Source organism: Panthera tigris, chromosome A2 (genome assembly GCF_018350195.1).
Source record: "Panthera tigris isolate Pti1 chromosome A2, P.tigris_Pti1_mat1.1, whole genome shotgun sequence".
Lineage (NCBI taxonomy): Eukaryota > Metazoa > Chordata > Mammalia > Carnivora > Felidae > Panthera > Panthera tigris.
The window spans coordinates 165924104-165947348 of record NC_056661.1 but is presented as its reverse complement, the minus strand read 5'-3'; the positions used below and the strand labels follow the sequence as shown (position 1 = coordinate 165947348).

Sequence of the window (23245 nt, the reverse complement as noted above, 5' to 3'; positions counted from 1 at the left end):
TTTTTTAAAAGTTTATTTATTTTGAGACAGAGAAAGAGAGAGGCAGAGAGAGAAGGGAGAGAATCCCAAGTAGGCTCTGTGCTGTCAGCACAGAGCCCAATGTGGGGCTTGAACCCACGAACCGTGAGCTCATGACCTGAGCCGAAATCAAGAGTCAGGTGCTTAACTGACTGAGCCACCCAGACTCCCCTATTTCTTACCAAAATGTCAGAGGAAGTGTGTAAATCTTCTGGTCGATTTATTCCCCAACATTTATTATCATTGTAACAGTTCTATATTATAGTTATTAGTACATTATTACATTTGTTTAGTAATTACCACAATTATTATTAAAACACTTTTGTTTGGACAGTGGGTCTCAGATGGTTCCAAGGATCACTACTGTTTAGTTCATATATTATAACACTGTTACAGTGTTTAGCTTATATGTCGTAACATTTAAGACACACGTTACGTGTTTTGGGAGCCCGACTGCTACTAAGGGCTGGTCAGAAGCAGATGGGATTTGGGCTCCAGTCAGAGTCAGGAAGTGATACACATTGGAGCACTGATTCTTTTTATCCATTTTATTTATACACTTTCCACATAATATTTGATGTGTAATAATCTTGCTTAGGAAAAAAGACGGTGGCTTAGAAAGAGAGAAGGAAAGAAAAAAGAAATCACCATTAAAAGGTGGTGGTCATGTTTTGGCATCCTAAGTGGTTTAAAGTTTGGAAGTGCAGGTCTGGAGAGTTCTTCAGGAAAGTAGCAGTGTGTTTTTCGTAGTGTGTCTGGGGACTGTTCGTGTTTCATCTCACTTGAGTAATAGCTACTGTTAGAGCTGATGTGTTAAATAAAATACAAGCATCATTCATTCTGGTTCACCGGCCTCCCTTGCTATGAACACTTAAGATGTGCTGACTCCACATTTGAGGACATAGCTTAACCTGCCCAGGCAGCCCTGTTGTAGGACTGGACTAGTAAGGACAGGCCCCTTCGACTCTGAGTCATTATGGAGGGCTGGGGGCACTTCGCTGGGGTCTCAGGGCATTCCCTGTCCTCTCTGTTGCATCCGAGCACCCGGGGCCATGATTGAAGTGCAACCTATCCCTTTAATTCAGAAATTAGCAAATAGTATCAGGGTAAAGTTGGAGTCAGTATATGTTTCAGATCTTTGTAATACATCTTTAAACTATTTTTTTTCTTTAAACTATTTTTAATATGGAAGGAAAGATTACAGGATTTATTGAGAGGCATGGGTTTATTTATAATTTTGTTTGTTGTATTAGATGTACATTAGTGCATTACAATATAAAACATTGAATGCATCGTTGAATTTAGGTACGGATTCAATCGTTGGGTGACTTTGCTGGAATAGAAGGAAGTTGTTTTTTGTTCATTTGTTTGCCTTTTCTAGTAGGTTTCAAGTTTAGAGGTCTGGCCTCTGGTTTGACCCTGAGGACAGAATGTTTTACGTTTAAAACAAAAGTGTGCATAAAGGTGCTTTATTATAAAAACAAAATTGTGCATAAAGAGGCTTTATTAAATACCAGCTGCATGAAGTGATGACATCTTATCTAATGTGAAAAAGGAAACGATCGGTAATTGAGAGCAGTGTTCTTCCTTCGGGGAGTCCTCGGGCTGCACACCAGAGGGCGCTTGGAGGCTGTGGGAGCAGCCCAGCCGGGCCTGCGCTCTTGCCCAAGCGGGTGCTCTGTGCTCTCGCCAAGTGCGGTGCTCCTGGAACTGCCTGGCTGTGCGCCTCAACAGCCGAGACGCCCTTGATTAGAATCACAGTTAAGAATTCATTAACCTGCGTTTTAAAAGATGGTTCTACAAAATGTTTTTAGAAAGAATATTTTTAGTTCTTTCTTGAAAGCTTAATGGTATTTCACATAATTTTGTAAAGAAAAGTCCGTCTAAACATTACAAACTCTAAAGCTAGTGGGTTTTATCTTGCTAATAAATATAAATTTCCTGCCCTTCCAAAGAATTTTTGTGCTTTCGTGTAGATAGAAACCTAATTATTCGTGAGATGACATAAAATACTGAAATCACGTCTCCGTTGTCTTTTTCAGGGAATCCGAGCCCGAATTTTAGAGACTCTGGTCATGCTTATTCTTCTCGCGTTGCTTATTCTTGGGATAGTGTGGGTCGCCTCCGCGCTCATTGACAATGACGCTGCCAGCATGGAGTCTTTGTATGGTAAACCGGCTTCTCTGATGGAGACGATAGTCTGGGATATACTTACACATGCACTTTCTAGACATTGTAATAATTCCTTGTAGAGTTATCCCGTTGTTACAGATTAAGTCTTTAGACATGTATAAGAACAGAGTATTCATGTGTTTGCTGTATTCAGAACGAGCAAGCAGCTTTTTTTTGTTTGTTTGTTAATTGGTTTCTGTTCTTAAAATTCTTTGGAGGCTTTTTTTCTCCCTCCAAACAGGTTTCGCAAGAGTTATCTCCTTTTCTTCTATTTTAGATCTTTTTTATTGTACAATTTAGAAATTATATGGGTTAGCAGACTCAAACAGGCAATTATGATGTTTACCATACATTAATTTATGTCAACCTGTATCTTAATGTATAATATTTTGGATTTACTAAAATCTATTTACATTTCTTTTTAGATCTCTGGGAGTTCTACCTACCCTATTTATATTCCTGTATATCTTTGATGGGATGTTTGTTACTTCTCTGTAAGTATTTTTCCAGCCTAATGGTTGATGGGAAAGTGGAGTTCTGTGTTTTGAAAAATAGGAAGGTTTCCTGATGAGATCACTTAACAGCTTGGAGATTTTTAAAGCTTTAGCCTTTAACTTTTTTTACGTTAAGATCGATTTTGATAAACTGAAACCTTGAAAGAAAACGTGCGTGTTTTTCTCTAAGGAAAGCGTCTTTTGCAGAGAGACACACACGTACACGCACACGCGGGCGCATCCATTGCAGTGTTAGATTCTTTTTTTTTTTTAATTTTTCACATTTATTTTTGAGAGAGAGAGAGAGAGAGAGAGAGTGTGTGCACGTACAAGGGGAGGAGGGGCAGAGAGAGAGAGACACACACACACACACACACACACACAGAATCGGAAGCAGGCTCCAGGCTCCGAGCCGTCAGCACAGAGCCCGACGCAGGGCTCGAACCCACGAGCTGTGAGATCATGACCTGAGCTGAAGTTGGACGCTTACCCGACCGAGCCACCCAGACAACCCTAGATTCTGCTTTTGGCTGGTGACGTGGAATGCTGTGTGATGAATTTGTGGTTTTTATTTCAAATTTGTTCAGTCTTACTTGAGGGATTACGGTCTATCTCAGAGACATTGTAAGTAGATAAATGCAGTGAAAGGGAGTGGAGATAATACTTGTCACTTTTAGATGTTCCTATCTGGTTCTCAATTTCATTAGCTCTTGAAATTTAATCTGCCCTTTAGTTGATTTTCTTTAATTTCTTCTAAGTGAAAATACTTACTCTGATTGGACTGCTAGAGTCTTGAGCATCCTAAGCCTTCTTTAGTCTTTATGTATCTTTCTTCCTCCACGTCCCCGTGCCCCCAGCCTCTTTATTGATTGAAGAATCCTCTGGCAAAATTGGAGACAGGAGTTTTCTGGAAACAATAACCTTTGAGTTCGTTCTGTACTTTTAAACTAGCGGTTCATGTGCCTCCTCTCCGTCTGTGGTCTCTCCCTCAGTGTGCACCCCTGTCGGCCTCTCCCGCATGTTCACAGTGATGGGGCAGTTGCTGGTGAAGCCAACGGTAAGTTTATCATCGTGAACCATCTTGGTTCTCAAATAAATGTGCTTACATCTGAACATCTTTTAGGTTGTGAATGAGCAATCAGAAACGTATGAATGTTTTTGTGGGTTTAGGACGTAGTTGTTACTGTTGCTTTCATTTTAATATTTTTCATCTTTGGAAACCAAATTTGTTTTTGCTTTTAAAATACTAACTATAGACACTTAGGTTAAAAAGTTCCTCTAGCAAATTTTAAGACAAAATTTACAAATATTTACATGTATCTTAGGTATCTGTTGTCTTGTATCAATAGTAACTGTTATGTTTCAAAATTTACCACATATATTCCTTGATTTAGAAAGCATATATGTTTCAGAGTAGCTGTCTGCATATTATATTTTGATTATACTTTTCACTTTAATGTCAGAATTACCATATATTCATTTTTAAATGATTTTCAATTGGTAGTAATAATCGTAATGATTTGTCCCTAAATTCTTTGGCCTCTAGCTATTTTGTCAAACATTTACTCGCGTGAACATCATTCTTAGCTGCGTTTAGGGAACTTGCCATTTAAATTGTTTTCCTGGGTCCTCATTGCCTGCAAACTCAGGTCTGAATGACTCACAACCTGTCCCGTCCTCCATTGACTCCACACTCCGTGTCCCCCCCGTGACTGCTTGCACCCTCACCAGCCGGGGGGGCTGTGCGCACAGCAGGCTGTGTGCTTTCACTCCCCAGGCATGTGGGGGGCTTCCTCCCACCGGTGCCTCCTGCCCGCTCAGCCCCCCTGACGGCCTCCTCGAGCCCCGACTCTGATGTCAGCTGCACTCACGGCCTGTCTTTGGGCCTTGCCTCCCCTCTTCTTCAAACTGAAATAATCAAGCTTCGTTCTCTGCATTTCTCATATTCCCCTTTGTTTGTATTGCCCTAGTAGTACCTACTAAATTGTTATGGTAGTATGTTTGTCTTTCCTACCGGGGTGATTAATCAAAGAAAAAATTGAGGAAATATTGTAGTAGATGTTCGTTTAGTAATGCTTGCTTAATTTTGGAAGATTTTAAAAAATAAATGGCAAAAAAATCTCTTCATATCTTTTGTAAAAATAGGATTGGATTATTTAACTTGCTACATAAATGTATCCGCACTTGAAACATACTATCAAATCTTGAAATTTACTTCCCTCTTGAAGAGGTTTTATGACACTGCCTTCTTAATTTCTTCCTGATTCTCTGGGGGAGATGTTTGTTTGTTTGTTTGTTTGTTTGTTTTTTGGTCTCCTTCTCTGTTTCTATTTCCTGGCCCCCTAAATATAGGCGAATGTTCACAGTTCTGTCCTTGGTCTACAGTTGCTCTGCTCTGTTCTCCTGATCATTTTCACATCACTTCTAAATGTGTAATTCTGCTGAGAAAAAGGCCAGGAAAACAAACACAGTGCACTGTAAGTGCTGTAACTGAATACCCCACGGAGCTGAAAGCTCATCTTCTGTAAAACCAAACTACGTATTTATCTCCCTTCCCAAAGCTGGTTTTTCTCCTAAACTTATTATTGTTATTGTTATTATTATTATCCTCAAAACTTTACACCTTTTTTCTGGTTCCTAACATCTAATAATAATGTTTTTTAAATCAGTATAGGCTATATGTTTGTGATAAGTACTGTATTTTACACACATGTCCTTTAATCCTGTTAACAAATCCCTAAGTTAGGTGGTGGGCTTATTTTATGGCTGAATTGCGTGTAGTTCAGGGAGATTAAGTGGCTTGTACAAGATTGCAGGTCAGTGCGGGTGGGGCAGGGTTTGATCCCAGACACTGGTTTCAGACCCTGGGCTCTGGAGCACTGTTCGATCTGGCCATAAGCTCCAGAGTACTCGAGCTACTTCGCTGCTGAGCCTACTTTCTACCTGTTCACCTCTGTGTTTTGCTTATAGTTTCCTCTGACCCAAATGCCTTTCCCCTTTGTAGTAAATTAAGCTATCAGCTGAGGCCACTATCCTCAAAAACACATGCCAAAACTTTTTTTCATCCCACCTAGAAGTCGGGAATCTTTCTTCCTCTTAACTTTTGTAACACTGTTTATTTTAGCTTCAGTTATGACTGTTCTTTTAATACTATAATTATTTTGGGGGGTTCATTCTCTCTCTCCAGACACTAGAATGTAAGCTGTTTGAGGTCAAGGACTGTGTTTGACTCGTATTTAGGTCCCCAGTAGCTCAGAGTGGTTAAGAGCATAGGCTTCAAAGGCAGATAACTCTAATTTGCCAAACCCTTGTGTTTTGGCATATTGTAAGATGGGGATGATAACGTTCTGTTTTTCGTGGATGGTTGTAGAATCAAGGGCATGATGCACACACTTAACGCAAATGTCCGTGTGCCCCTCACTCACACTGAGACAGACCCGTGGTGGTAAGTCACTAATGGACACTTTGCACCGTAGGAAGAAATCTTTTTTGTCTGGGCTAGACCTTAAGAACGGTAAAAACTGTGGATCATGATCCAAACAGTAGAAAGTGGTGAGAACGTTGACAGGTAAGAAACTTGGTACCATGGCCCCTAAAGGTGTGGCCCCTGCCTGCTTCAGGTGCAGAGCCTGTCTTGAATCACTCAGCCTAGTCTGCTTTGCACTGGTGTGGTCAGTCTGCCCTCCCTTTCCCACTCAGGGCTCAAGGGTCGTCTCTTTGGGGAGGCCCTCACTGGTGGCCTGCTGAAGTGGGTTTCCCCACCCTTTTCTTCTAGGAAAGTCAGCTTTTGTAATTGTTTATTTGCATATTATGACTTATTGTTACTTTACTGTTTTATTTTGCTGTCAGTGCTAGGCCTGTTGATAATAAGGGATTATCAATATTTGTTGAAATACTGGGAATTGTTGGGTTGTTCTAAGTAAATTTTATAGAAATTCTGCAGATTCGATAACCTGTAACTCTACAAAGCTGGAGTTAAACATATTTTAGGTTTTGTCAGTTGTGAAGATAGTGCAGATAATAGCCTATATAATGCTGATTGATCAGTGGTTTGTTCTTGTTTTTTATTAGTGTTGTATGGCGTGGTGAGTGGTGTATATATAAGCATCATATTTCTCTAGGGTTCTGTCTGCAGAATGATTTTGATAATACCACTATTCGGTATTTGCAGAAATTTTTAGTATGTAAAGATGATGTAAGTGGAAAGTATTGCATGGTAGTGATTGAGTTTATAGATTTCTTGTTTTAAATATTATGTAGATAAATATAGATGAGAAACCAATGTTGCATGGAGTCATCTGTTCCTTCTTGCTCTAAAATAATTGGTTTGGGCATAAGAGATAGTGCTGTATTTAGCCTTTTGGAAGGTTAGAATTCATATATTTATTTGTCATTGAGAGAGGCACAGTATTCTTTAATCCTTTAAATTTAAATATATGTAGACTTTATAATAGCCAACTTTTGATGTGTTTAGTCACATACTAAAATATTTTTCCTTAATTTGTATATAGAATAGTTTGAGGATTTTTATTTTAAATTCCTAATATTTTTGAAGAGTTATCTAAATCGTAGGCGAAACAGCCTAAATATTCTCATGAGCACTAGTTTTGTAATAACGCAGCGGTCACTGGTTTGATCTTTGAATTTAGATTCTTGAAGACCTGGATGAACAAATTTATATTATTACCCTGGAAGAGGAAGCACTCCAGAGACGACTAAATGGTATGTATGTATTACATATCTAGAGCTGAATAAAAAAAATTATTTAATTCAAGAAAGACACTGATTGAGGGGGAAAAATATAGAAAAATATAAGCCTCTTAGTACACTGTGCCGTGTTGCACGAGGTCAAGACGTAAGAGTAACATGTGAACGTTCCAGGTGAGGACAGTTTTGCTGAGGACTGGCGGCACTGTGGTCAAGTTCCCATCTTTGCCTGGCTGGAGTGCACTGTCCTCTAGCAAGGGCGGCTCAGTTCCGAGACACTGGCCACTGAGATGCACCTCTGCTACCAGTACCCTAATACGTTTTAAGCATTACGACTCACAGTTACTGACGTTTTACAGATTTGTATGTTTTCTTAATAACTTTATTATTAGTTTTCTTAATACTCATTTGTTTTGAGAGAGTGTGTGCGAGGGGGGGAGAGAGAGATTGAGAGAGAGAGAATCTCAAGCAGGCTCCACGCTGCCAGTGCGGAGCCCGACCTGGGGCTCGATCTCACAAACCACAAGATCACGACCTGAAGCGAAATCAAGAGTCGGGTGCTCGACCGACTGAGCCACCCAGGCGCCCCTTCTTACTTTAGTAAGATAAAGGATACTTTAGTATCCTTACTTCGTTTCTTTCCTGTTGAAATCTTTAAGGTGAAAAGTAGTACGTCTTTCTGCTTCTAGGTGCCAAATTTGACTGTCTCAGTGGTGCTTAGGGGCTCTGGTTACTTGGGAATGTGGTCATTATCAGCTGTGATAACCAAGTAAGCATGTCGTAGATCTTAAAGTCCGATTTTTAATTACTCATCCTTTTTGGCTTCAAATGAAGAACCAATGAAGAAAAGAGTAATGAGATAGTTTAACAGAGAAATGGCATGGTTTGGATAAGTTTTCTTTTAATTTTATTTAAACGATTTTCATTCTGCACTCTCTTCTCCTACAGAGTTGTTGGTTTTTTCTTTAATGTTGAAAACCAACTCCAACATCAGAGTATTAATAGCTAACTGTATTTCAGGATCGTAATTGAAGAGTAAGTATAAAATGGAAGGTTACTTTTAAGTATGAAATAGGAAAAAAATGTACCTACTTTCTTCAGTTACAAATAGTGAATTTAAATCATCAATTAAAAAGTGTTGCTAACATTTAGAGCTTTATTCTTAGGTGAAAGAATTTCAGATTTGTATCTATTTTAAAGAATTCTTGTCAATAATATTGTATCCTTTGGTACCAACAACTTTTAGACTGGTACCACATGTATCTTTTATTCTTCTAACTTTAATAAAGCTATTTCAACATTAAGCCTGTTTAATCAGAATTGCAACTTGACTCAATACTGTCAGGTTTATAAAATTGCATCACAGTAGTAACTATTATGATCAATTTGTCTTATTTAGGTAATGATGCTGTTCCATAATAAAAGTGCCTGAATTGGGAAGCTGCCTGTAGTGTGCAGTTGTGTTTCAGCCTGAGGTCCATCTTGCAGATCAGGAGACTGAGACCCAGGAAGCGTCCAAGATGGTGCCCCGTGAATTAAAGAATTTGGGTTGAGTCAAAACAAACCCAAACCAAAAAATACAGCCTTTTCCCACTTTTCGTTTCCACGGAGGGGAGAAAAAGTCCCTCCATCATCTTTCTAGATCCTTTGGCTCCTCAAATTCAAAAGCGGTTCATTATATCTAAAGAAACTGAAAAAGAAGTAGTTGCCAGAAGGCTAAGATGTATTACGAAATGAAGCCAAGCCCAAAAAAACAAAATGCCCTGACTAGCACAGCAGTCTAATTTGGAGAGGTTAAACGCATGCTATGATAGCTAATAGTAAGCATAATTTTATTTTCTACCATTTTGGTAGGTCACGTACCATTTCTGACCGCTCTGTTGGTAGGTCGGTAAAGTCTTTCCGTTGACACTCTTTAACGATACGTTGGGATAGTCGCTGTCGTTTTGTCATTCTTTGCTTGTTAGCATTGTAGACTGTTTCGGGTGGAAAACAACAGGCTTGAAACATAAATGGTTCCGCAGCAAAATGGGCATATTGACTAATATAGATTAAAATTGTGAGCTTCAGTACGGTATATTTATCAATATGTGCAGAGGGGGGAAAAACAAGATAAACAGTATTTTATGATTTGCTATTTTTTAAGAAAGCATAAATCATAGAAGGTTAGTAGTGGAAATCATCCCCATGGGTTTTCTTTAATCTAGTATTGTGTCAAATGTATTTTGTTGTAAAAATGTTTCGTATTTTAAATTATTTTTAAAAGGTAAATTAAATTTTTTTTATTTAAGAGAGTGGGAGAGAAGGCTTGGGGGAGCGGGGTAAAGGGGCAGAGAGAGAGAGAGAGAGAGAGAGAGAGAGAGAGAACCTTGAGCAGACTCCACACTCAGCGCGGAGCCTGACACTGGGCTCAGTCTCACGACTTTGGGATCATGACCTGAGCTGACGTTAGAAGTCAGACGGCCAATCGACTGAGCTACCCAGGCACCTAAAATATTTTTTATTCTGGGCTGTTGAAAATAATTGCAAAATAATAAGAGTAAAAGATTTTTAAAAAACGTACAGCAGTGAATTACCCCAGAATTCGCGGTCGTGTTTTGCTAGTGGCCGTTGCGTGTGTTTTCTTGGTCTGCTTGGGAGCGTGTGACGCGCATCATGGGAATCTTTGGGATATCTGCATGGTTTGCTCTGAGCCAAGCTCCCAGCCATCTGAAAAAACATAACACTTTGTTCCTGGAAGATCTATAACTTGTCGTGGTAGTTACTGTATCATTGGCGTTGAATCGTCATGCTTGGTTTTTAGAATATCAGTACAGCTTTTTGGTGGAATGCCTGCCTGTGACTTCCCATTGTTCGTGTTTGTCACTTGCTGGTGCTGGAGGTTTTGTTCTTGCTAATATTGTTGTTACTTCAGAAAATATGTTGATAGATAAAGTGACCCTGTACACTGTTAGAAGGTAAACCAGTGTCCTCAAGAAGTCGTCTTGTTAGCCATCGGCTCCACGCTTTCTCCTCCTTTTTCTGTTTACTGCGCATCTTCCTCTAAGCACCAGACCTTGAGCAGATAAACGTAGATTCTGAGTCTCAAGATCATAGATGAGTTGGCTGAAGAAGGGAAAAACCGGGTGAGCGTCTGTAAGATTTTATCCAGCACTGAAATACTTGGAAAAAAGAAACAGATGGTGGGAGTTGTATGTATTCCCGGAGGAGGAGGGGGCCGCGGATGTCTAGCCGCCTGGTTCCCACAGCCCCAGAACTCACCACTGGCCTGGCGGGGCTCCGGCTCCCGGCATCCCCAGCACACAGCCTTCTTTCGCGGCTGCCTCGAGGCCATGAGAGATAGCGCGTCCTGCACTGGCGGTCAGCATCAGGAGCCCGAGTCTCCGGGAGCCTTGCCTCTGAGACTGTCCCCTGCACCTCCTGCGCCCCACTCTCACCTGATTTCCCACTGTCCCTTAGCTCCTGAAACTCTGCGGATACCGTGTGGAACTGCGGGGAACCGTGGGGAACCCAAAACCGTTGGGTCACAGCAGCGGAACCACCAGGTCCTCAGTCTCCCCACCCCCCACCCTCGCTAGAAGAAACGTGACTTTCCCGTCACAGACGGCTTCTCAGTCCCAGTCAGGTGGCGGTTCTCTTCTTTCCTGTGTCCCCCACCTCACTCCTCGTGTTGTCTTCTGCTGCGTGTGGACGCTTTGAACCTCATGTCATTAGATTGTGATCCCATTACTTCTCCCTTTCCAAACATCACTCTTCTCCTTCCAGACAATCCCTCTGCCACCTTGAGGGCGTTAGCTCCTCATTCGTGATCATTCTCTCTGCCACAACGCCTGTCACAACTGGTGACTTCAGTGTCCGTGTGGATGATTCTTGCAGCCCACCTGGCCAGCCGTCGGCCTCTCTCTGAATGGTCTTCCTCAGCTACTCGCTGCCTGGGACCACAGCGCAGCCCGGTCACTGGCGGCGATCGGCTCTTGTGCAGTCGTACGGTCAGTCACCCGTCACGTGCCGTTTCCTACAGCCCTTCGTGCTGTCTGTCCATCTGAATAACTTCTCACAGCCTTTTCTCCTTCTCGCCCGTCGGACCCTGGCTGCCTCACACAGTTGAAATTCCGGGCCATCGTTTGACTCCGTGCCCTGCTCGCCCCGTCCCTCTCTCCGCCTGGCGCCTGTTGAGCTGACCGACTGTAACCACCTGGCCTTTCTTTAAACGTATGACCGTATCTTAAATGTACTTCACATTCTCCTACATGACTGTTAATGTCTTCTCTTTCCTCGAGACTTCACCATCACGCTCAGCTGACGACCTTGCTTCCCCTCTTCTTGAGAAAATGAAGCGACTGTGCCGAAACGTTCACGAGCTTTTTCCTTCCCGTTGACTCCGCTGCGTGCAAGTCCCCCACCACGTGCTGCCTTTTCTCCCTCCGCTGTGGCTGCACTGTCCGCGCTCCTGGCAAAGCCCTCCCCGCCCACCCCTGGTGGCACTGGATTCAGTGCTTTCGCCCTGATTCAAGGACACAACTGTGGCCCTTGTAACCAGTCTTCCCCCAACTGGATCGTTTCCTTCAGCATGGAGATGTGCTGATATTTTCTCAGTAGAACAAGTGAGTGAACGGAGGGAAGGAGGGGAAGAGATGAGCCAGTCTGTCTGCACCTCCTGTCCCTCTGGCTCACCACCTCATTGCTTCGCTTGTCTTTACGCAGAACTCATGGGCTGGACACTCCTCAGTTTCTTTTCCGCGCTCCGTGTTTGCTTTGGGACGCACCCTTGCCTGCGGTGCCCCACTGACATGCTGTTGTCGCGGTGGCTGGTGCCTTCCGGGGCCTCGTCCACCCTCCTCACTCCACTTGGTTCACCACACTGTCGTGAGTGAGCTGCTTCGTGAGCCTCTGCTTCTCAAAACCCCGCTGGTTTTCCCTGTGTCCGCAGCTGCTTCACACCGGAGCGCTCGCTGCCTCCGTCCTTAAAGTCTCCTGACGCTTGTTTACCTGCACTCCTCGGGTTATCGTATCTGGTCTTCTGGCTTTAAATTCCATCTGTGTGCTGCTGACCTCTGCTCTCACCTCTTCCTCCGTCTAGGAGACATTTCTACTTGGATGCCGGACAGGGATCTTAAACATATCGTGTCCAAAGTCAGCTGACGGTCTTATTCCCCGGTTCTGCTTCGGTCCTAGCTGACCTGCCTCTGTAGGTGGTGGATCCGTTCTTCTAGGTGCTCACGCTAATTCCTGGGAGTCTCTTTCTCTCAATTCCCACACGGACTCCTTTAGCAAAGCCGTTGGCTCTGGTATGTCACCACCTTGATTTAAGCAGCAGTCACCTCTTGGCTCGATATTTGCAGTAGTTTACTAGTTAGTCTCCGTGCATCTATCTTTGACCTTGTAAGTCAGAAAGAGTCCTTGACACGTAAGTCACATCTTCTCACCTATGTGCTCAGAGCCCTCCTCCGGTGGTGTCCTTTCTCAGTCTGAATAAAGGCCAGTCTTGGCATTGGTCCTCTTTCTGCACCCCGTGTGCCCTCTGACTTCCTCTCCTGCAGTGTCCTTCCTGTTCTTCCCTGACCCGTCGCCTCCTGTCTCAGGGCGTTATCACGTGTTTCCCTTCTGTCTCTTAGGTCTTTACCAAAGAGCCCCTTCCTGGTGGGCTTCTCCACATTGTAGCTTAGGGGATATGATTAATATTGCCACCACCTCTACCCTGACCCTTCTTTCCATCTTTCCTGCCTTATGTTTTCCTGTAGTACTTTCCACTTTCTGACACACCATTTTACTTTTTTTTTTTTTTTTAATTTTTATTTCTTTTTGAGACAGAGACAGAGCATGAACGGGGGAGGGTCAGAGAGCGGGAGACACAGAATCCAAAGCAGGCTCCAGGCTCTGAGCTGTCGGCACAGGGCCTGACGTGGGGCTTGAACCCACGAACCGTGAGATCACGACCTGAGCTGGAGTCGGACGCTCAACCGACTGAGCGACCCCCGTTTTACTTTTTATATGCTGCCCGTCTCTCCATAGTAGAACCTGAACTCCACAGGGGCAGGCGTTTTTGTTTGTCTTCTTCCTTCCCGTACTCCTGATCCTGTGATATCCCCAGTCACATAGTGGGTTGGTGGTAGATAACTTGTTGCATGAGTAAGTGAATCGTTGAAAAACATGCATGACGGAAGGTTGTCGTTTTACCTTAAAAAGTGAAGAAGGTAGAAGAAATCAAGTTTGGTGGTAAAAGAATTACGTGCAGCCAGTATTGAGGAAGGCCCACAGTAGAGACTCTGAAGACCAGCCAAGATTGAGGGCTGGAGGACCTTATGCCCTGGGGTGTAGGTGAAAAAGCAGAAATAAGGTGATTTTCCCCAATTGTTAGGCCATGAAATAGGAGCAATCAGGATCCATTTCTACTCCAAGACCCCAGAAGAGCAGCCCAACAGAAAGTCCCATTACATTAATTGTGGTAGATCTTTTGTAATTCCTACCCAGGATTAAGAGGATGCATATATCATTAGCATGTTTAAATGTTTAAGTAATGCAACAGCATTAATTGAAATAATTAGCTTTCGTGTGGATATAGCCTATGGGTGTACTGGGTAGCGTTAGAAGTGCCATAATGAATAGGAATTATTTTTTATTGTTTAAGTTCAAAACCGTCGCAGTTCTTTTAATGTAATTTATTTAAAAATATTGTAGACTTTGAACTTAATGATTCCATTCAATTTTGTTAGGTGCTATTTTCATCTTCGTGATAAAAAGTTAGCGTATCACTTTTAGTAGCAATTACTTTTCTGCTTGATTTTGATCTTTTAAAGAAGCCTTTTTCATTGAACCTTTTGGATGAATTCCTTACTCTTAAGAGCGCAGCACGTGTACTTGTTTCATTTTTGCAGAGTGTCTGGTTGCAGTAGCTTTGTGTTCTGAAAAAGAAAAGGTTGAAAAAAACCCACATTCGATCTTTTCATGGAACCTAGTGACCCGTCAGAAGCATTTGGTCCCCATCAGTCGTGGAGTCTTGCTCATGAATCACGAATCTGAGTTTGCCTGGCAGTCTAGTCGCGTCCTGTCGGAGGAACTCTTTATCGTCGCTGCCTGACAGTTTGCTGAGGCTTATCTGCAGGCTCTCGGGCCACGCCCTTACTGTTGGGAGGAAGCTTGTGTCTGTGTCACGTCTTAGCTTCTGTCCTCTACGACTCTCTCTATGTGTTCTTCTGTAGTCTAGCAATGGTTTTCTAAGAGTACTGTTTCCTGCTGGTTATATCACTGAAGTTGAGAATGGCTCAAGTTGGTCAGACCCCAGGCCAGTTTGAGACACGACTAGGCTTAGACTGATTGGCTGATGGGCTCTCATCAACAACGTACATACGTAGCAAAAATGGTGACACTGAATGGCAGTCCTGTGATAGAAGAAAGTGGTTAGTAATATCTTGACTTCCTGAGCTAACAGCAAAGAGGATTAATTCTACCGGTGAAACTAGTTAAATGGTTTCTTTCTATTCAGATTACCAACATTTGAGTCCAAACGTCTGAAACAGTGAGAGGTACCTTGTACAGTTTATTCAGCCTCTCGGGCTAGGCGCTCACTTTGTTGACTGTAAGGTGTAGCCCAAACGATTCGTTGTGGGATAAGATGATGTGACTGAAGAGACGTAAGATAATATGTAATACCAGTAGATGAAGAATAGTTTAGAGCGACAAACTGTAGAATAACTTAAGAGTCAAGATCATCTATTTTCTGAAATTTAGATCACTGTATATAAATGATCTAAACTTATTAGCAGAAGATAAATTTAGTACACGCGACTTACTTGTTCACCCACAACCTGTTTGGATGATGGTATTCCTGCAGTTTAAGATCTACCGATAACTTATGTCTAAGGTAAAAACAGTTACTTTGATTGTATATATAGCTTTTTATAAATGTTTTTAAAGCTGAGTTTTAAATATTTTCTATCTTGCTTGTGCTCATTTAGAATGAATGTGTGTTTGAATTTTCAAATCGTGTTGGGTGTAAAAAGTCTTACGTTACTTGATTCTGTATTGAGGCATATTTTTGCAGATGTGTCCCGAGCAACTAGAAACCAAGATTTCACAAATAGTAGCGTTGCGAGTGGAATAGAAATGGAGTGTTTGAGTGTGTGGCTCGCCCGTCTCTTCTGTGGGCAGTAGCGCTGTTTGCTGGTGCTGAAATAGATGCCGTGGAGACCTGGATGTTCAGCTTCAGTTCTCAGATGCTGTCCGGGGTCCGCCTCCTCAGCGGCGGCGCTGTGCTCTGCCGTAACTGCCGCTTGCCTCGGGGATGAGGCTGTTGGCTCTGTGAATTTCTGGGCGTTTGGGGCTTTAAGCAACAAAATCATCCGCCTAAGCGATTAGAAATAATTGAAAGTACTTGAGAGACCTCTCATTCTGGTGACTAGAGATCATATTGATCAGTTTAACATATTAAGTATAATCAAAATTTTAAAGGGTTACTTAGCAGGTTTTCTAACCAACTTTTCTTTGGTTCTGTGCTAAATTAAAAAGTTAAACGAAAAGCTAATCTGTTTATTCTAGAGGTGTCTACTTCTAAATAGTATTCGTTATGAGACTCGGTTCAGGACACCAGATTGCTTAGGGAGATTGTTTTATTGCCTCATGTTACTTGAGTTGTTTACAAACCAAGTTAGAGAATTTATATTTAGTTTTAAAAATGCATTATGTGTCTTAAATTAAAGCATTAGTATCTTCCCTTTAACATATGAATGTCAGTTAAAGCTGTCTGTATATTAAGGCTTAGTTACTGAAGCAATGCTGGGCTTTGGGAAATTTTGTCATCTTGGAAGCAAAATATTTTCAATACCGCACTCGTTTTTCAGCTTAAGAATAAAGCTGGGAAAAGTTGCCTTCAGCTGTTAGTTTTCCTGAATCCAAAGAGACGGGTGGGGCAGGATCAAAAATACTTACTTGATCAAAGTTATTGGCTCTGAAGGTATTCTGACCTGTGTAAGAAAGATGAAAGGTGTTGTTTTTATTACATGCTAGTAACAGTGTAATTTTGAACTAATTGGTGTTGAACTGCCAATCACCTAGGGGAATGCAAATAGATACTCTTATAATTTCCTTTGAGGTAGTGAAATCTTATGTCGTGGCTGGAAGAAAAACAGAATAATACCGTTAAATTGACCTTAAATGAGCTGCTTTGTGGTTTTCTTGGAGAATCCCTTTTTATTTTTCATGACTAGTCCAAACAGGTTTTGTCTACCAATTTGACTTATTGACTAGACAATGCTGACATGGAACCTGTGAGATTCATTTTGAAATAAAGTAAGGATAATACAGTTGCTCGGGATATTTGGACGATTTTTTTTTAGTGCAATTTAAATTCACGTAACATTCCAATGTGTGTTTGTGGTATGTCTTGATTCCTTGCAATAGCCATCGTTCCTTTTGGCCATTTATAATGGGACATTCTGCCTACACAAGCTTACTCATCTCCCGTAGGTGATGATACACAGTGAAGGATGGTGAGGTCTTTGAAAATTGTGTTGTTCCAGGTGAATCTGGTCATTTAATGAAAGCATGCTCTGTTTGAAGGCGACGAGAACGCATTCTCGATTTTTATATGCAAGTCAGCCAGTATTTATTTAAACATTTATTTATTTATTTCGAGAGAAGGAGAGGGAGGAGCAGAGAGAGAGGGAGAGAGAGAATCCCAGGCAGGCACTGTCAGTGAGGAGCCCGATTCAGGGCTTGAACCCATGAGCTGTAAGATCATGACCTGAGTTGAAATCAAGAGTCTGACGCTTAAGCAGCTGAGCCACCCAGGCACCCCAGTCAGTATTTACTAACTGTCTGTTGCGTGCCTAGTATTGTGTCTCCTGAAAATAAAAATACAGTACGTCGGAAATACCACTTTAGTTTTTGTTCCTTTGAAAAATACAGTGATAGGTCTAGATATTTGTAATGGGCTTTGTAGACATCATACCACAAAGCAGGCATTTCTAACTTTTCACCTAATCTAAAATTGGCAGCTGGAATACTGTGTATCCTGATCCCCGTTCCCTTTCAAACTTCTGAATACTCATCAGATTATGTTTTCTAGCCTTGAGCTGGTTACTGGAATAATACTTCTTTACAAATATAGGGAATGAAATGTAGTTCAGAATTGTATTTGTATTAATCAGATAAAGAATTTAAATGAGCATTAACTACAGATACACACCATGTAATTTATGAAGAAATGGGATAAAAAGTAAAAGGTATCTGTAAGACTAGTGTGTCGTTTAAGCTTTGATTCAGAGGCACTCGCAAATCTTAAAATGCGACGCTGTCTTACTGTAAACCTCCTTCTTGTATGGAAGTATTCATTAATTCTATAATTTAATTGTTTCCCTTTTTGCTTTGGCTACTAGACGCTCTAAACTATATTTATAGTCAAAGTGTTATAGCTTTGAAATCTGTCTTAACCCCTATTCTCCCATAAATGTCAATTACCCGTTGACAAGTAAAATGATTAAACTCGGGAGCTCTGGAAATACTGTAACATCTTAGTACATTCAAGACCTCAGCTTCTCCAAAAGAGAAGGTAGTGGATTTCTCCCTCTTCAGCGTTGGACGGAAGCGAGGCGGGAGATGTAGAGGGGGCAGTACTTACCTTTCCTAGAACCCAGGGGAAGGCCGGAGTTCTGTGAGTCCCCAAGGGGGCTTAGAGAAAGAGCCTCTGGATTCCCCTACTTAATGCATTCGCCCGCCAGCCGCCTAGCATCCTTGGCCAAATCCTGCTTGCTTCCTCCCTTTGATAAAGGAGCGCACTGATGCTAGAGACACCCCGGAGCCCTGAGGCTGCTGCTTCCTGAATCAGGAGGAACTGGCGTTCTTCCCCAGTCCCCCAAAGCAGAAACTGCTGGGCCCCCGAGATGGTTTGTCATTGTTTGACAGACGGTCTGACGTGATGAGGTGTGAAGGGAACAATAGCGGGGCATAAAGGAAAGCGATCGCTCGCTGGAGGCTGAGTGATGACTGCGAAGATGAGGATCTAGAACAACTGATTCCCATTGAGGTTGACAGCTCATGGGGAGACAAGCAAGAGTTTGTACTTGGCTCTTAAAAGTAATAGGGACTTTGAAGGACGTGTAGTTAGAGAAAAAAAAAGGCCACCTAGAATGTGAAAAAAAAAAAAAAATTCAGCAGGCAAAAGATGAAAAAGTCCTTGTGATCGCGGAAGAGCGACCCTGCGAAAGTGTCCGAGTCCCAACCACCCTGATTCCACACACGCGGCCCCTCCGTGGTTAAAGGGACTTTGCAAGGTGATTAGTTGAAGGGTCTCAAGGTTATCCTGGATGATCTGGTGGGCCCGGTGTCCTCACACCATTGTTATAGGTGGGTCAGAGAAGGAGATGGAACTGCGGAAGCAGAGCAGAGTGACCGAAGAAGGGCCCATGAGCCAACGAACGTGGGCAGCTTCCAGGTAAGCTGGAGAAGATAAGGAAACAGATTCTCTCCCAGAGTCTTCAGAAGGAACACGGTCCTGCTGAGCCCTTGATTTCAGACTCCTGAACTCCAGAAGCGTGAGCTAATACATTTATATTGTGTGAGCCACTAGGTTGATGGCACTTTGTTACACCAGCAACGAGGAACGAGTGTAGTCTTTCTGAAAATTGAATTACTTATCTGGCAGAATCAAGTGGAAGAACTCTTTTGTGTCACGGAGCAAACGTGCAAAGACAAGGAAGCGGTGAGATGGCAGACATGGACTGTAGAGCCGAGACACCTAATCCAAATAGCAGGCATCTAGGGCGCCAGGCTGGCTCAGTCGGCTGGGCGGCCGACTTCGGCTCAGGTCACGATCTCGCGGTCCGTGAGTTCGAGCCCCGCGTCGGGCTCTGGGCTGACAGCTCGGAGCCTGGGGCCTGCCCGTGTCTCCTCTTCTCTCTGCCCCTTCCCCGCTCATTCTGTGTCTTTCTCTCTCTCTTTCAAAAATAAATAAACATTAAAAAAAAAAAAATAGCAAACATCTAGAAGGAGGAAGAAGTAGAAAAAAATTAAGTAAATAGATAATAGCAGAAAATGTCAGTGTGCTGCAGAAAGACTTTGGTGCAGGTTAAAAGACCACAGAGTCCCGGACAAGATTATTAAATAGGACATTTAAAAGATCTAGACTTATTGTGTAAGATTGTGGAATTCCAAGCGTGATGATAATAATGATAATAAAACATCTCACAAGCTTTCACAAAGAATAATAACTTATAAAGGAGAGAACGAGATCAACATCAAACTTCCTGTTTGTGACCTGTTAAGGATTATTGATAATATCATTAGTTTTAAGGGTTGGGGGGGGGGAAGATTGCAATTAAAAACTCATACATTTATCAAGATGTCATATGTATATTAGGGTAAAAAAGATATTCATTCCGTATCTGTATATTGAATATCTCATTTGTGCTAGGTACTATTCTACGTATTAAGGAAATGACAACTTATACACTGAAAGAAAAGTTTACAAATAATCCTATATTAAATATTTTTAAAGCAATCTCAGCAAAATCCAGGATTTAGGAGGAGTGGGTGGGAAGCAATGAAAGAACCGTGAAATAAAAGTACAGTGAAAGCTTCACCTTGATGCAGGAAAGTTACTCAGTAAAGCATCATTATGGGGTTATGAGTGTGTTATACTGAAAAAAAAAATGCAACCGTACTTATGTTAAGAGTGAGAAAGTAACCACTGAAGTGCCAGATTAACCTGGGGAGAAAGAACAGACAGAAATTCCACTAGCTGGGAAAAGAAGAAATAAAGAGCAAAATAAACAGAAATTATGAAATTACATGAAAGGGGAAAGAGCCACCAGACTTCATAATAAGCCAACTTGTGGCTGGCGGAATTCGGTCCCTGGATGTCACTGTTGAGCTGTGGGAAAACCCACTTTGAAGCCCATTCTGTGTCTAAACTTCTAATTTCGTGAAATTATTTTCTTCTTTTTTAAGCTACTTTGAGTTGAGATTTTTGATTCAGTGGAAAGCATCCTAATAAATACACCCCATTTCACAGATGAGAACGCTGAGGTTCAGGGAACGAGAACTTGAAAAACATCACAATAAAATGTTGGAATTTAGCAAACCTGAGAAAATTTTAGAGGCAATGAGTTTAGCAGACCCAACGAGGCTAAATCCTAAGCTATCTGTGCTTGATTCGTATCCCAGACTCCCCCCAAATCTCGAGAGGTGGCACCACCTGATGTGGAAGTGGAGATGACGTGGAGTAAGCTCAGGAGGGTTGGTTGAAAATCCTGTTTGTGAAGCGATTGGATGCCCACATCTTGTCCCTCCATCCAAGGTCCCAGGCACTGCCTCTCCTGCCCCGAGAAGAGGGAGGGCTATTCTCCAGAGAGTGAAACAGAGGCTGTGGCCTGGGAACAGTGTAGGGGACGGGGTGAGTGCTTGCAGGCTCCCATCTCCCTTTACACGGACATTCAAGGAGGAGATGGGAGGAGTCTCTGAGGACTCTGTCTAGCCCGGAGGAAGGCCCCACAGATGCAGCGGGGTGCCCTGCTTGGATTAGCCGGCAAGAAGTCTCACAGCGGTCAGCCACCACTCACTCTTGAGTTTCAAATTAGCACGTTTAGTGCTTCATTCTTTTTTTTTCTTTTTATTAAAAAAATTTGGGGCGCCTGGGTGGCTCAGTCGGTGAAGCGTCTGACTTCGGCTCAGGTCACGATCTCACGGTTTTTGAGTTCGAGCCCCGCATTGGGCTCTGTGCTGACAGCTCGGAGCCTGGAGCCTGCTTCTGATTCTGCGTCTCCCTCTGCCTCTGCCTCTCCCCTGCTTGCGCTCTGTCTCTCAAAAATGAATAAACGGTATAAAAAAAATTAAAAACGCTTTTTTTAAAAGCGGGCTCCACGCTCAGGGTGGAGCCATTGCTCAGTTCAATGCAGGGCTTGAACTCATGACCCTGAGATCGAGACCTGAGCTGAGATCAAGAGTTAAATGCTGAACCCACTGAGCCACCCAGGCGCCCCTCGTGCTTCACTCTTAAATATGAGCAGACAACTAAGGCTCACCAGACTTCTGAGCTACTTGAAAGGAGAGGCCAAACAATACAGAACACTGGGACAGACAGAATATATGCTAGAGAAGCATATCTGAAAATAAATCTGTTGTTAACATCCTGAGAGAAAGAAACCAAGATTGCAGTCATGAGGCAGGCCAGGATTCTATAAAAATGAGTATCTAGCGAACAGAAAGGGACTTCTGATATTTAGAAATAATGGCCTATCCAAAAGACTGGAAGGTAAAGAACTTTTTTAGAAGATGGGTCAAATGACAAAAATAGAAGAGATTTAAGAATCTTAGAGAACCAGTTTAGGGTGAATAACAGGCAACTATTAGGAATTCCACATGGGGAGAGGAGAGGAAAGAGGGAAATGACAGAATCAAGAAAATTTCTCAGATCCAAAGAATGTGAATTTGGAGATTGAAAGGGCTCACCTAGTGCCCTGCGTGGTACATGGAAATGGACTCGCCACCAGAACACTGGGGACAAAGATTCCACACGTTTCACAGACTGGAAAGCAGTTCACACTCAAGGGGACGGGAAGGAGAACTTCGGACTTCTCGGATGCAGGGCCAGAGCTGGAAGACAATGGAGCAGTGACTTACAATTCTGAAGGATTATTAGTTTTGACCTAGATTTCCATGTCTTCCCAAACTGCGAGAGCAAAGGTAAAATATCCAGACTTGTGGAGTCTCAAAAATATTACTTCCCGTTAACCTTTTCTTCACAAGCTGCCGGAGGCTCTGCACCCCCTACGTAAGGGAGTGGAGCAAATGAGAAGGGCTGTGTGGGAAATAAGAGACGTACTGCGGGAGAGAAGAGAGGAGGGGCCAGGGTGCCAGTGTGCAGCAGGGCTAGAGAGCAGCAGTCCAGACCAGGGCAGGTCTAAAGACTCCAGGAGAAATTTCTTCCCGGTAATGAAATGAGTGGTATAACAGGAATTTAAACACCAAGAGAAAAAGACATTTGGGAGGAAACTTTGGCATTGAGATAGTGATAAGTACATAAGAAAACTAAGCAAGTGAAAAAAATGACTAATTCTAGGGGTTGGAAGAATAATATGGAAGAAAAGAAAGCTAACCATAGTTTGTTACGTGGGTAAGCTGCAGATGGCATTTCTGTTGCGATCATGCAGACATTGAATATTGATGTAACCACAGTTTCCAATAATCCACATTGGGAGACGGAGGAATGATAAGGTGTGTGGCTTATAGAGACTTAAATCCTCATCTTCCTTGGTAGGAAGGCCCTAGTTAATACTTAGAGCTGGAAAATCAGGACCTAGCGAGGGAAGCTGTTTATTTAGTGATAGGGAGACAAATGCTGAAAGAATCAGCTAAACAATTTGAGGTGGTGGTCTTCGGGGAGGCAGGTCAGCGTGTAAGTATGTACCTTGCGAATGTATTTGGCAGTCAGAACTACGTGCACATTTCATTTTAGTAAAGATAAAAGTAAAAGAAACAAAAACACTTAAGGGGCACCTCGGTGGCTCCGTTGGTTTGTTAAGCGTCTGACTCTTGATTTGGGCTCACGTCACGATCTTCCGGTTGTGAGATTGAGCCCCAAGTTGGGTTCCGCACTGAGTGTGGAGCCTGCTTGGGATTCTCTCTCCCTCTCTCTCTGCCTCCCTCTCTCTCTCTCTCAAAATAAACATTAAAAAAATAATAAATCAAAAAACACTTAAAAATTAAGACAAGCAATATGGAAGGTATAAAATGAAGTTTATCAGCTCTTATACAAAATTCTACTGAATGCAAATACTATATTTTACTAAATGTAAATGGGCTGAATTCCACTGTTAAAGAACAGAGCCTATCAGATCTGTTGTAGTAAAGCATCTGATTTG

The 23245-nt window shown here is 42.4% G+C and overlaps 1 protein-coding gene across 8 annotated transcripts in view; it reads left to right on the top strand.

Moving 5' to 3' along the window:
* The window catches only part of LMBR1 (limb development membrane protein 1), a 151160-nt gene that overhangs the window by 90325 nt on the left and 37590 nt on the right, over positions 1 to 23245 (top strand). For all 8 annotated transcript variants that reach the window (XR_006214011.1, XM_042976418.1, XM_042976402.1 and 5 more), the window contains 4 exons: positions 2061 to 2187; positions 2616 to 2684; positions 3677 to 3741; positions 7334 to 7406. Coding sequence is in view for 7 of the 8 variants with exons in the window: in XM_042976418.1 (XP_042832352.1) it covers positions 2061 to 2187; positions 2616 to 2684; positions 3677 to 3741; positions 7334 to 7406 (334 nt within the window). In the remaining variant the exon portion in view is untranslated. The remainder of the gene's footprint in view (positions 1 to 2060; positions 2188 to 2615; positions 2685 to 3676; positions 3742 to 7333; positions 7407 to 23245) is intronic.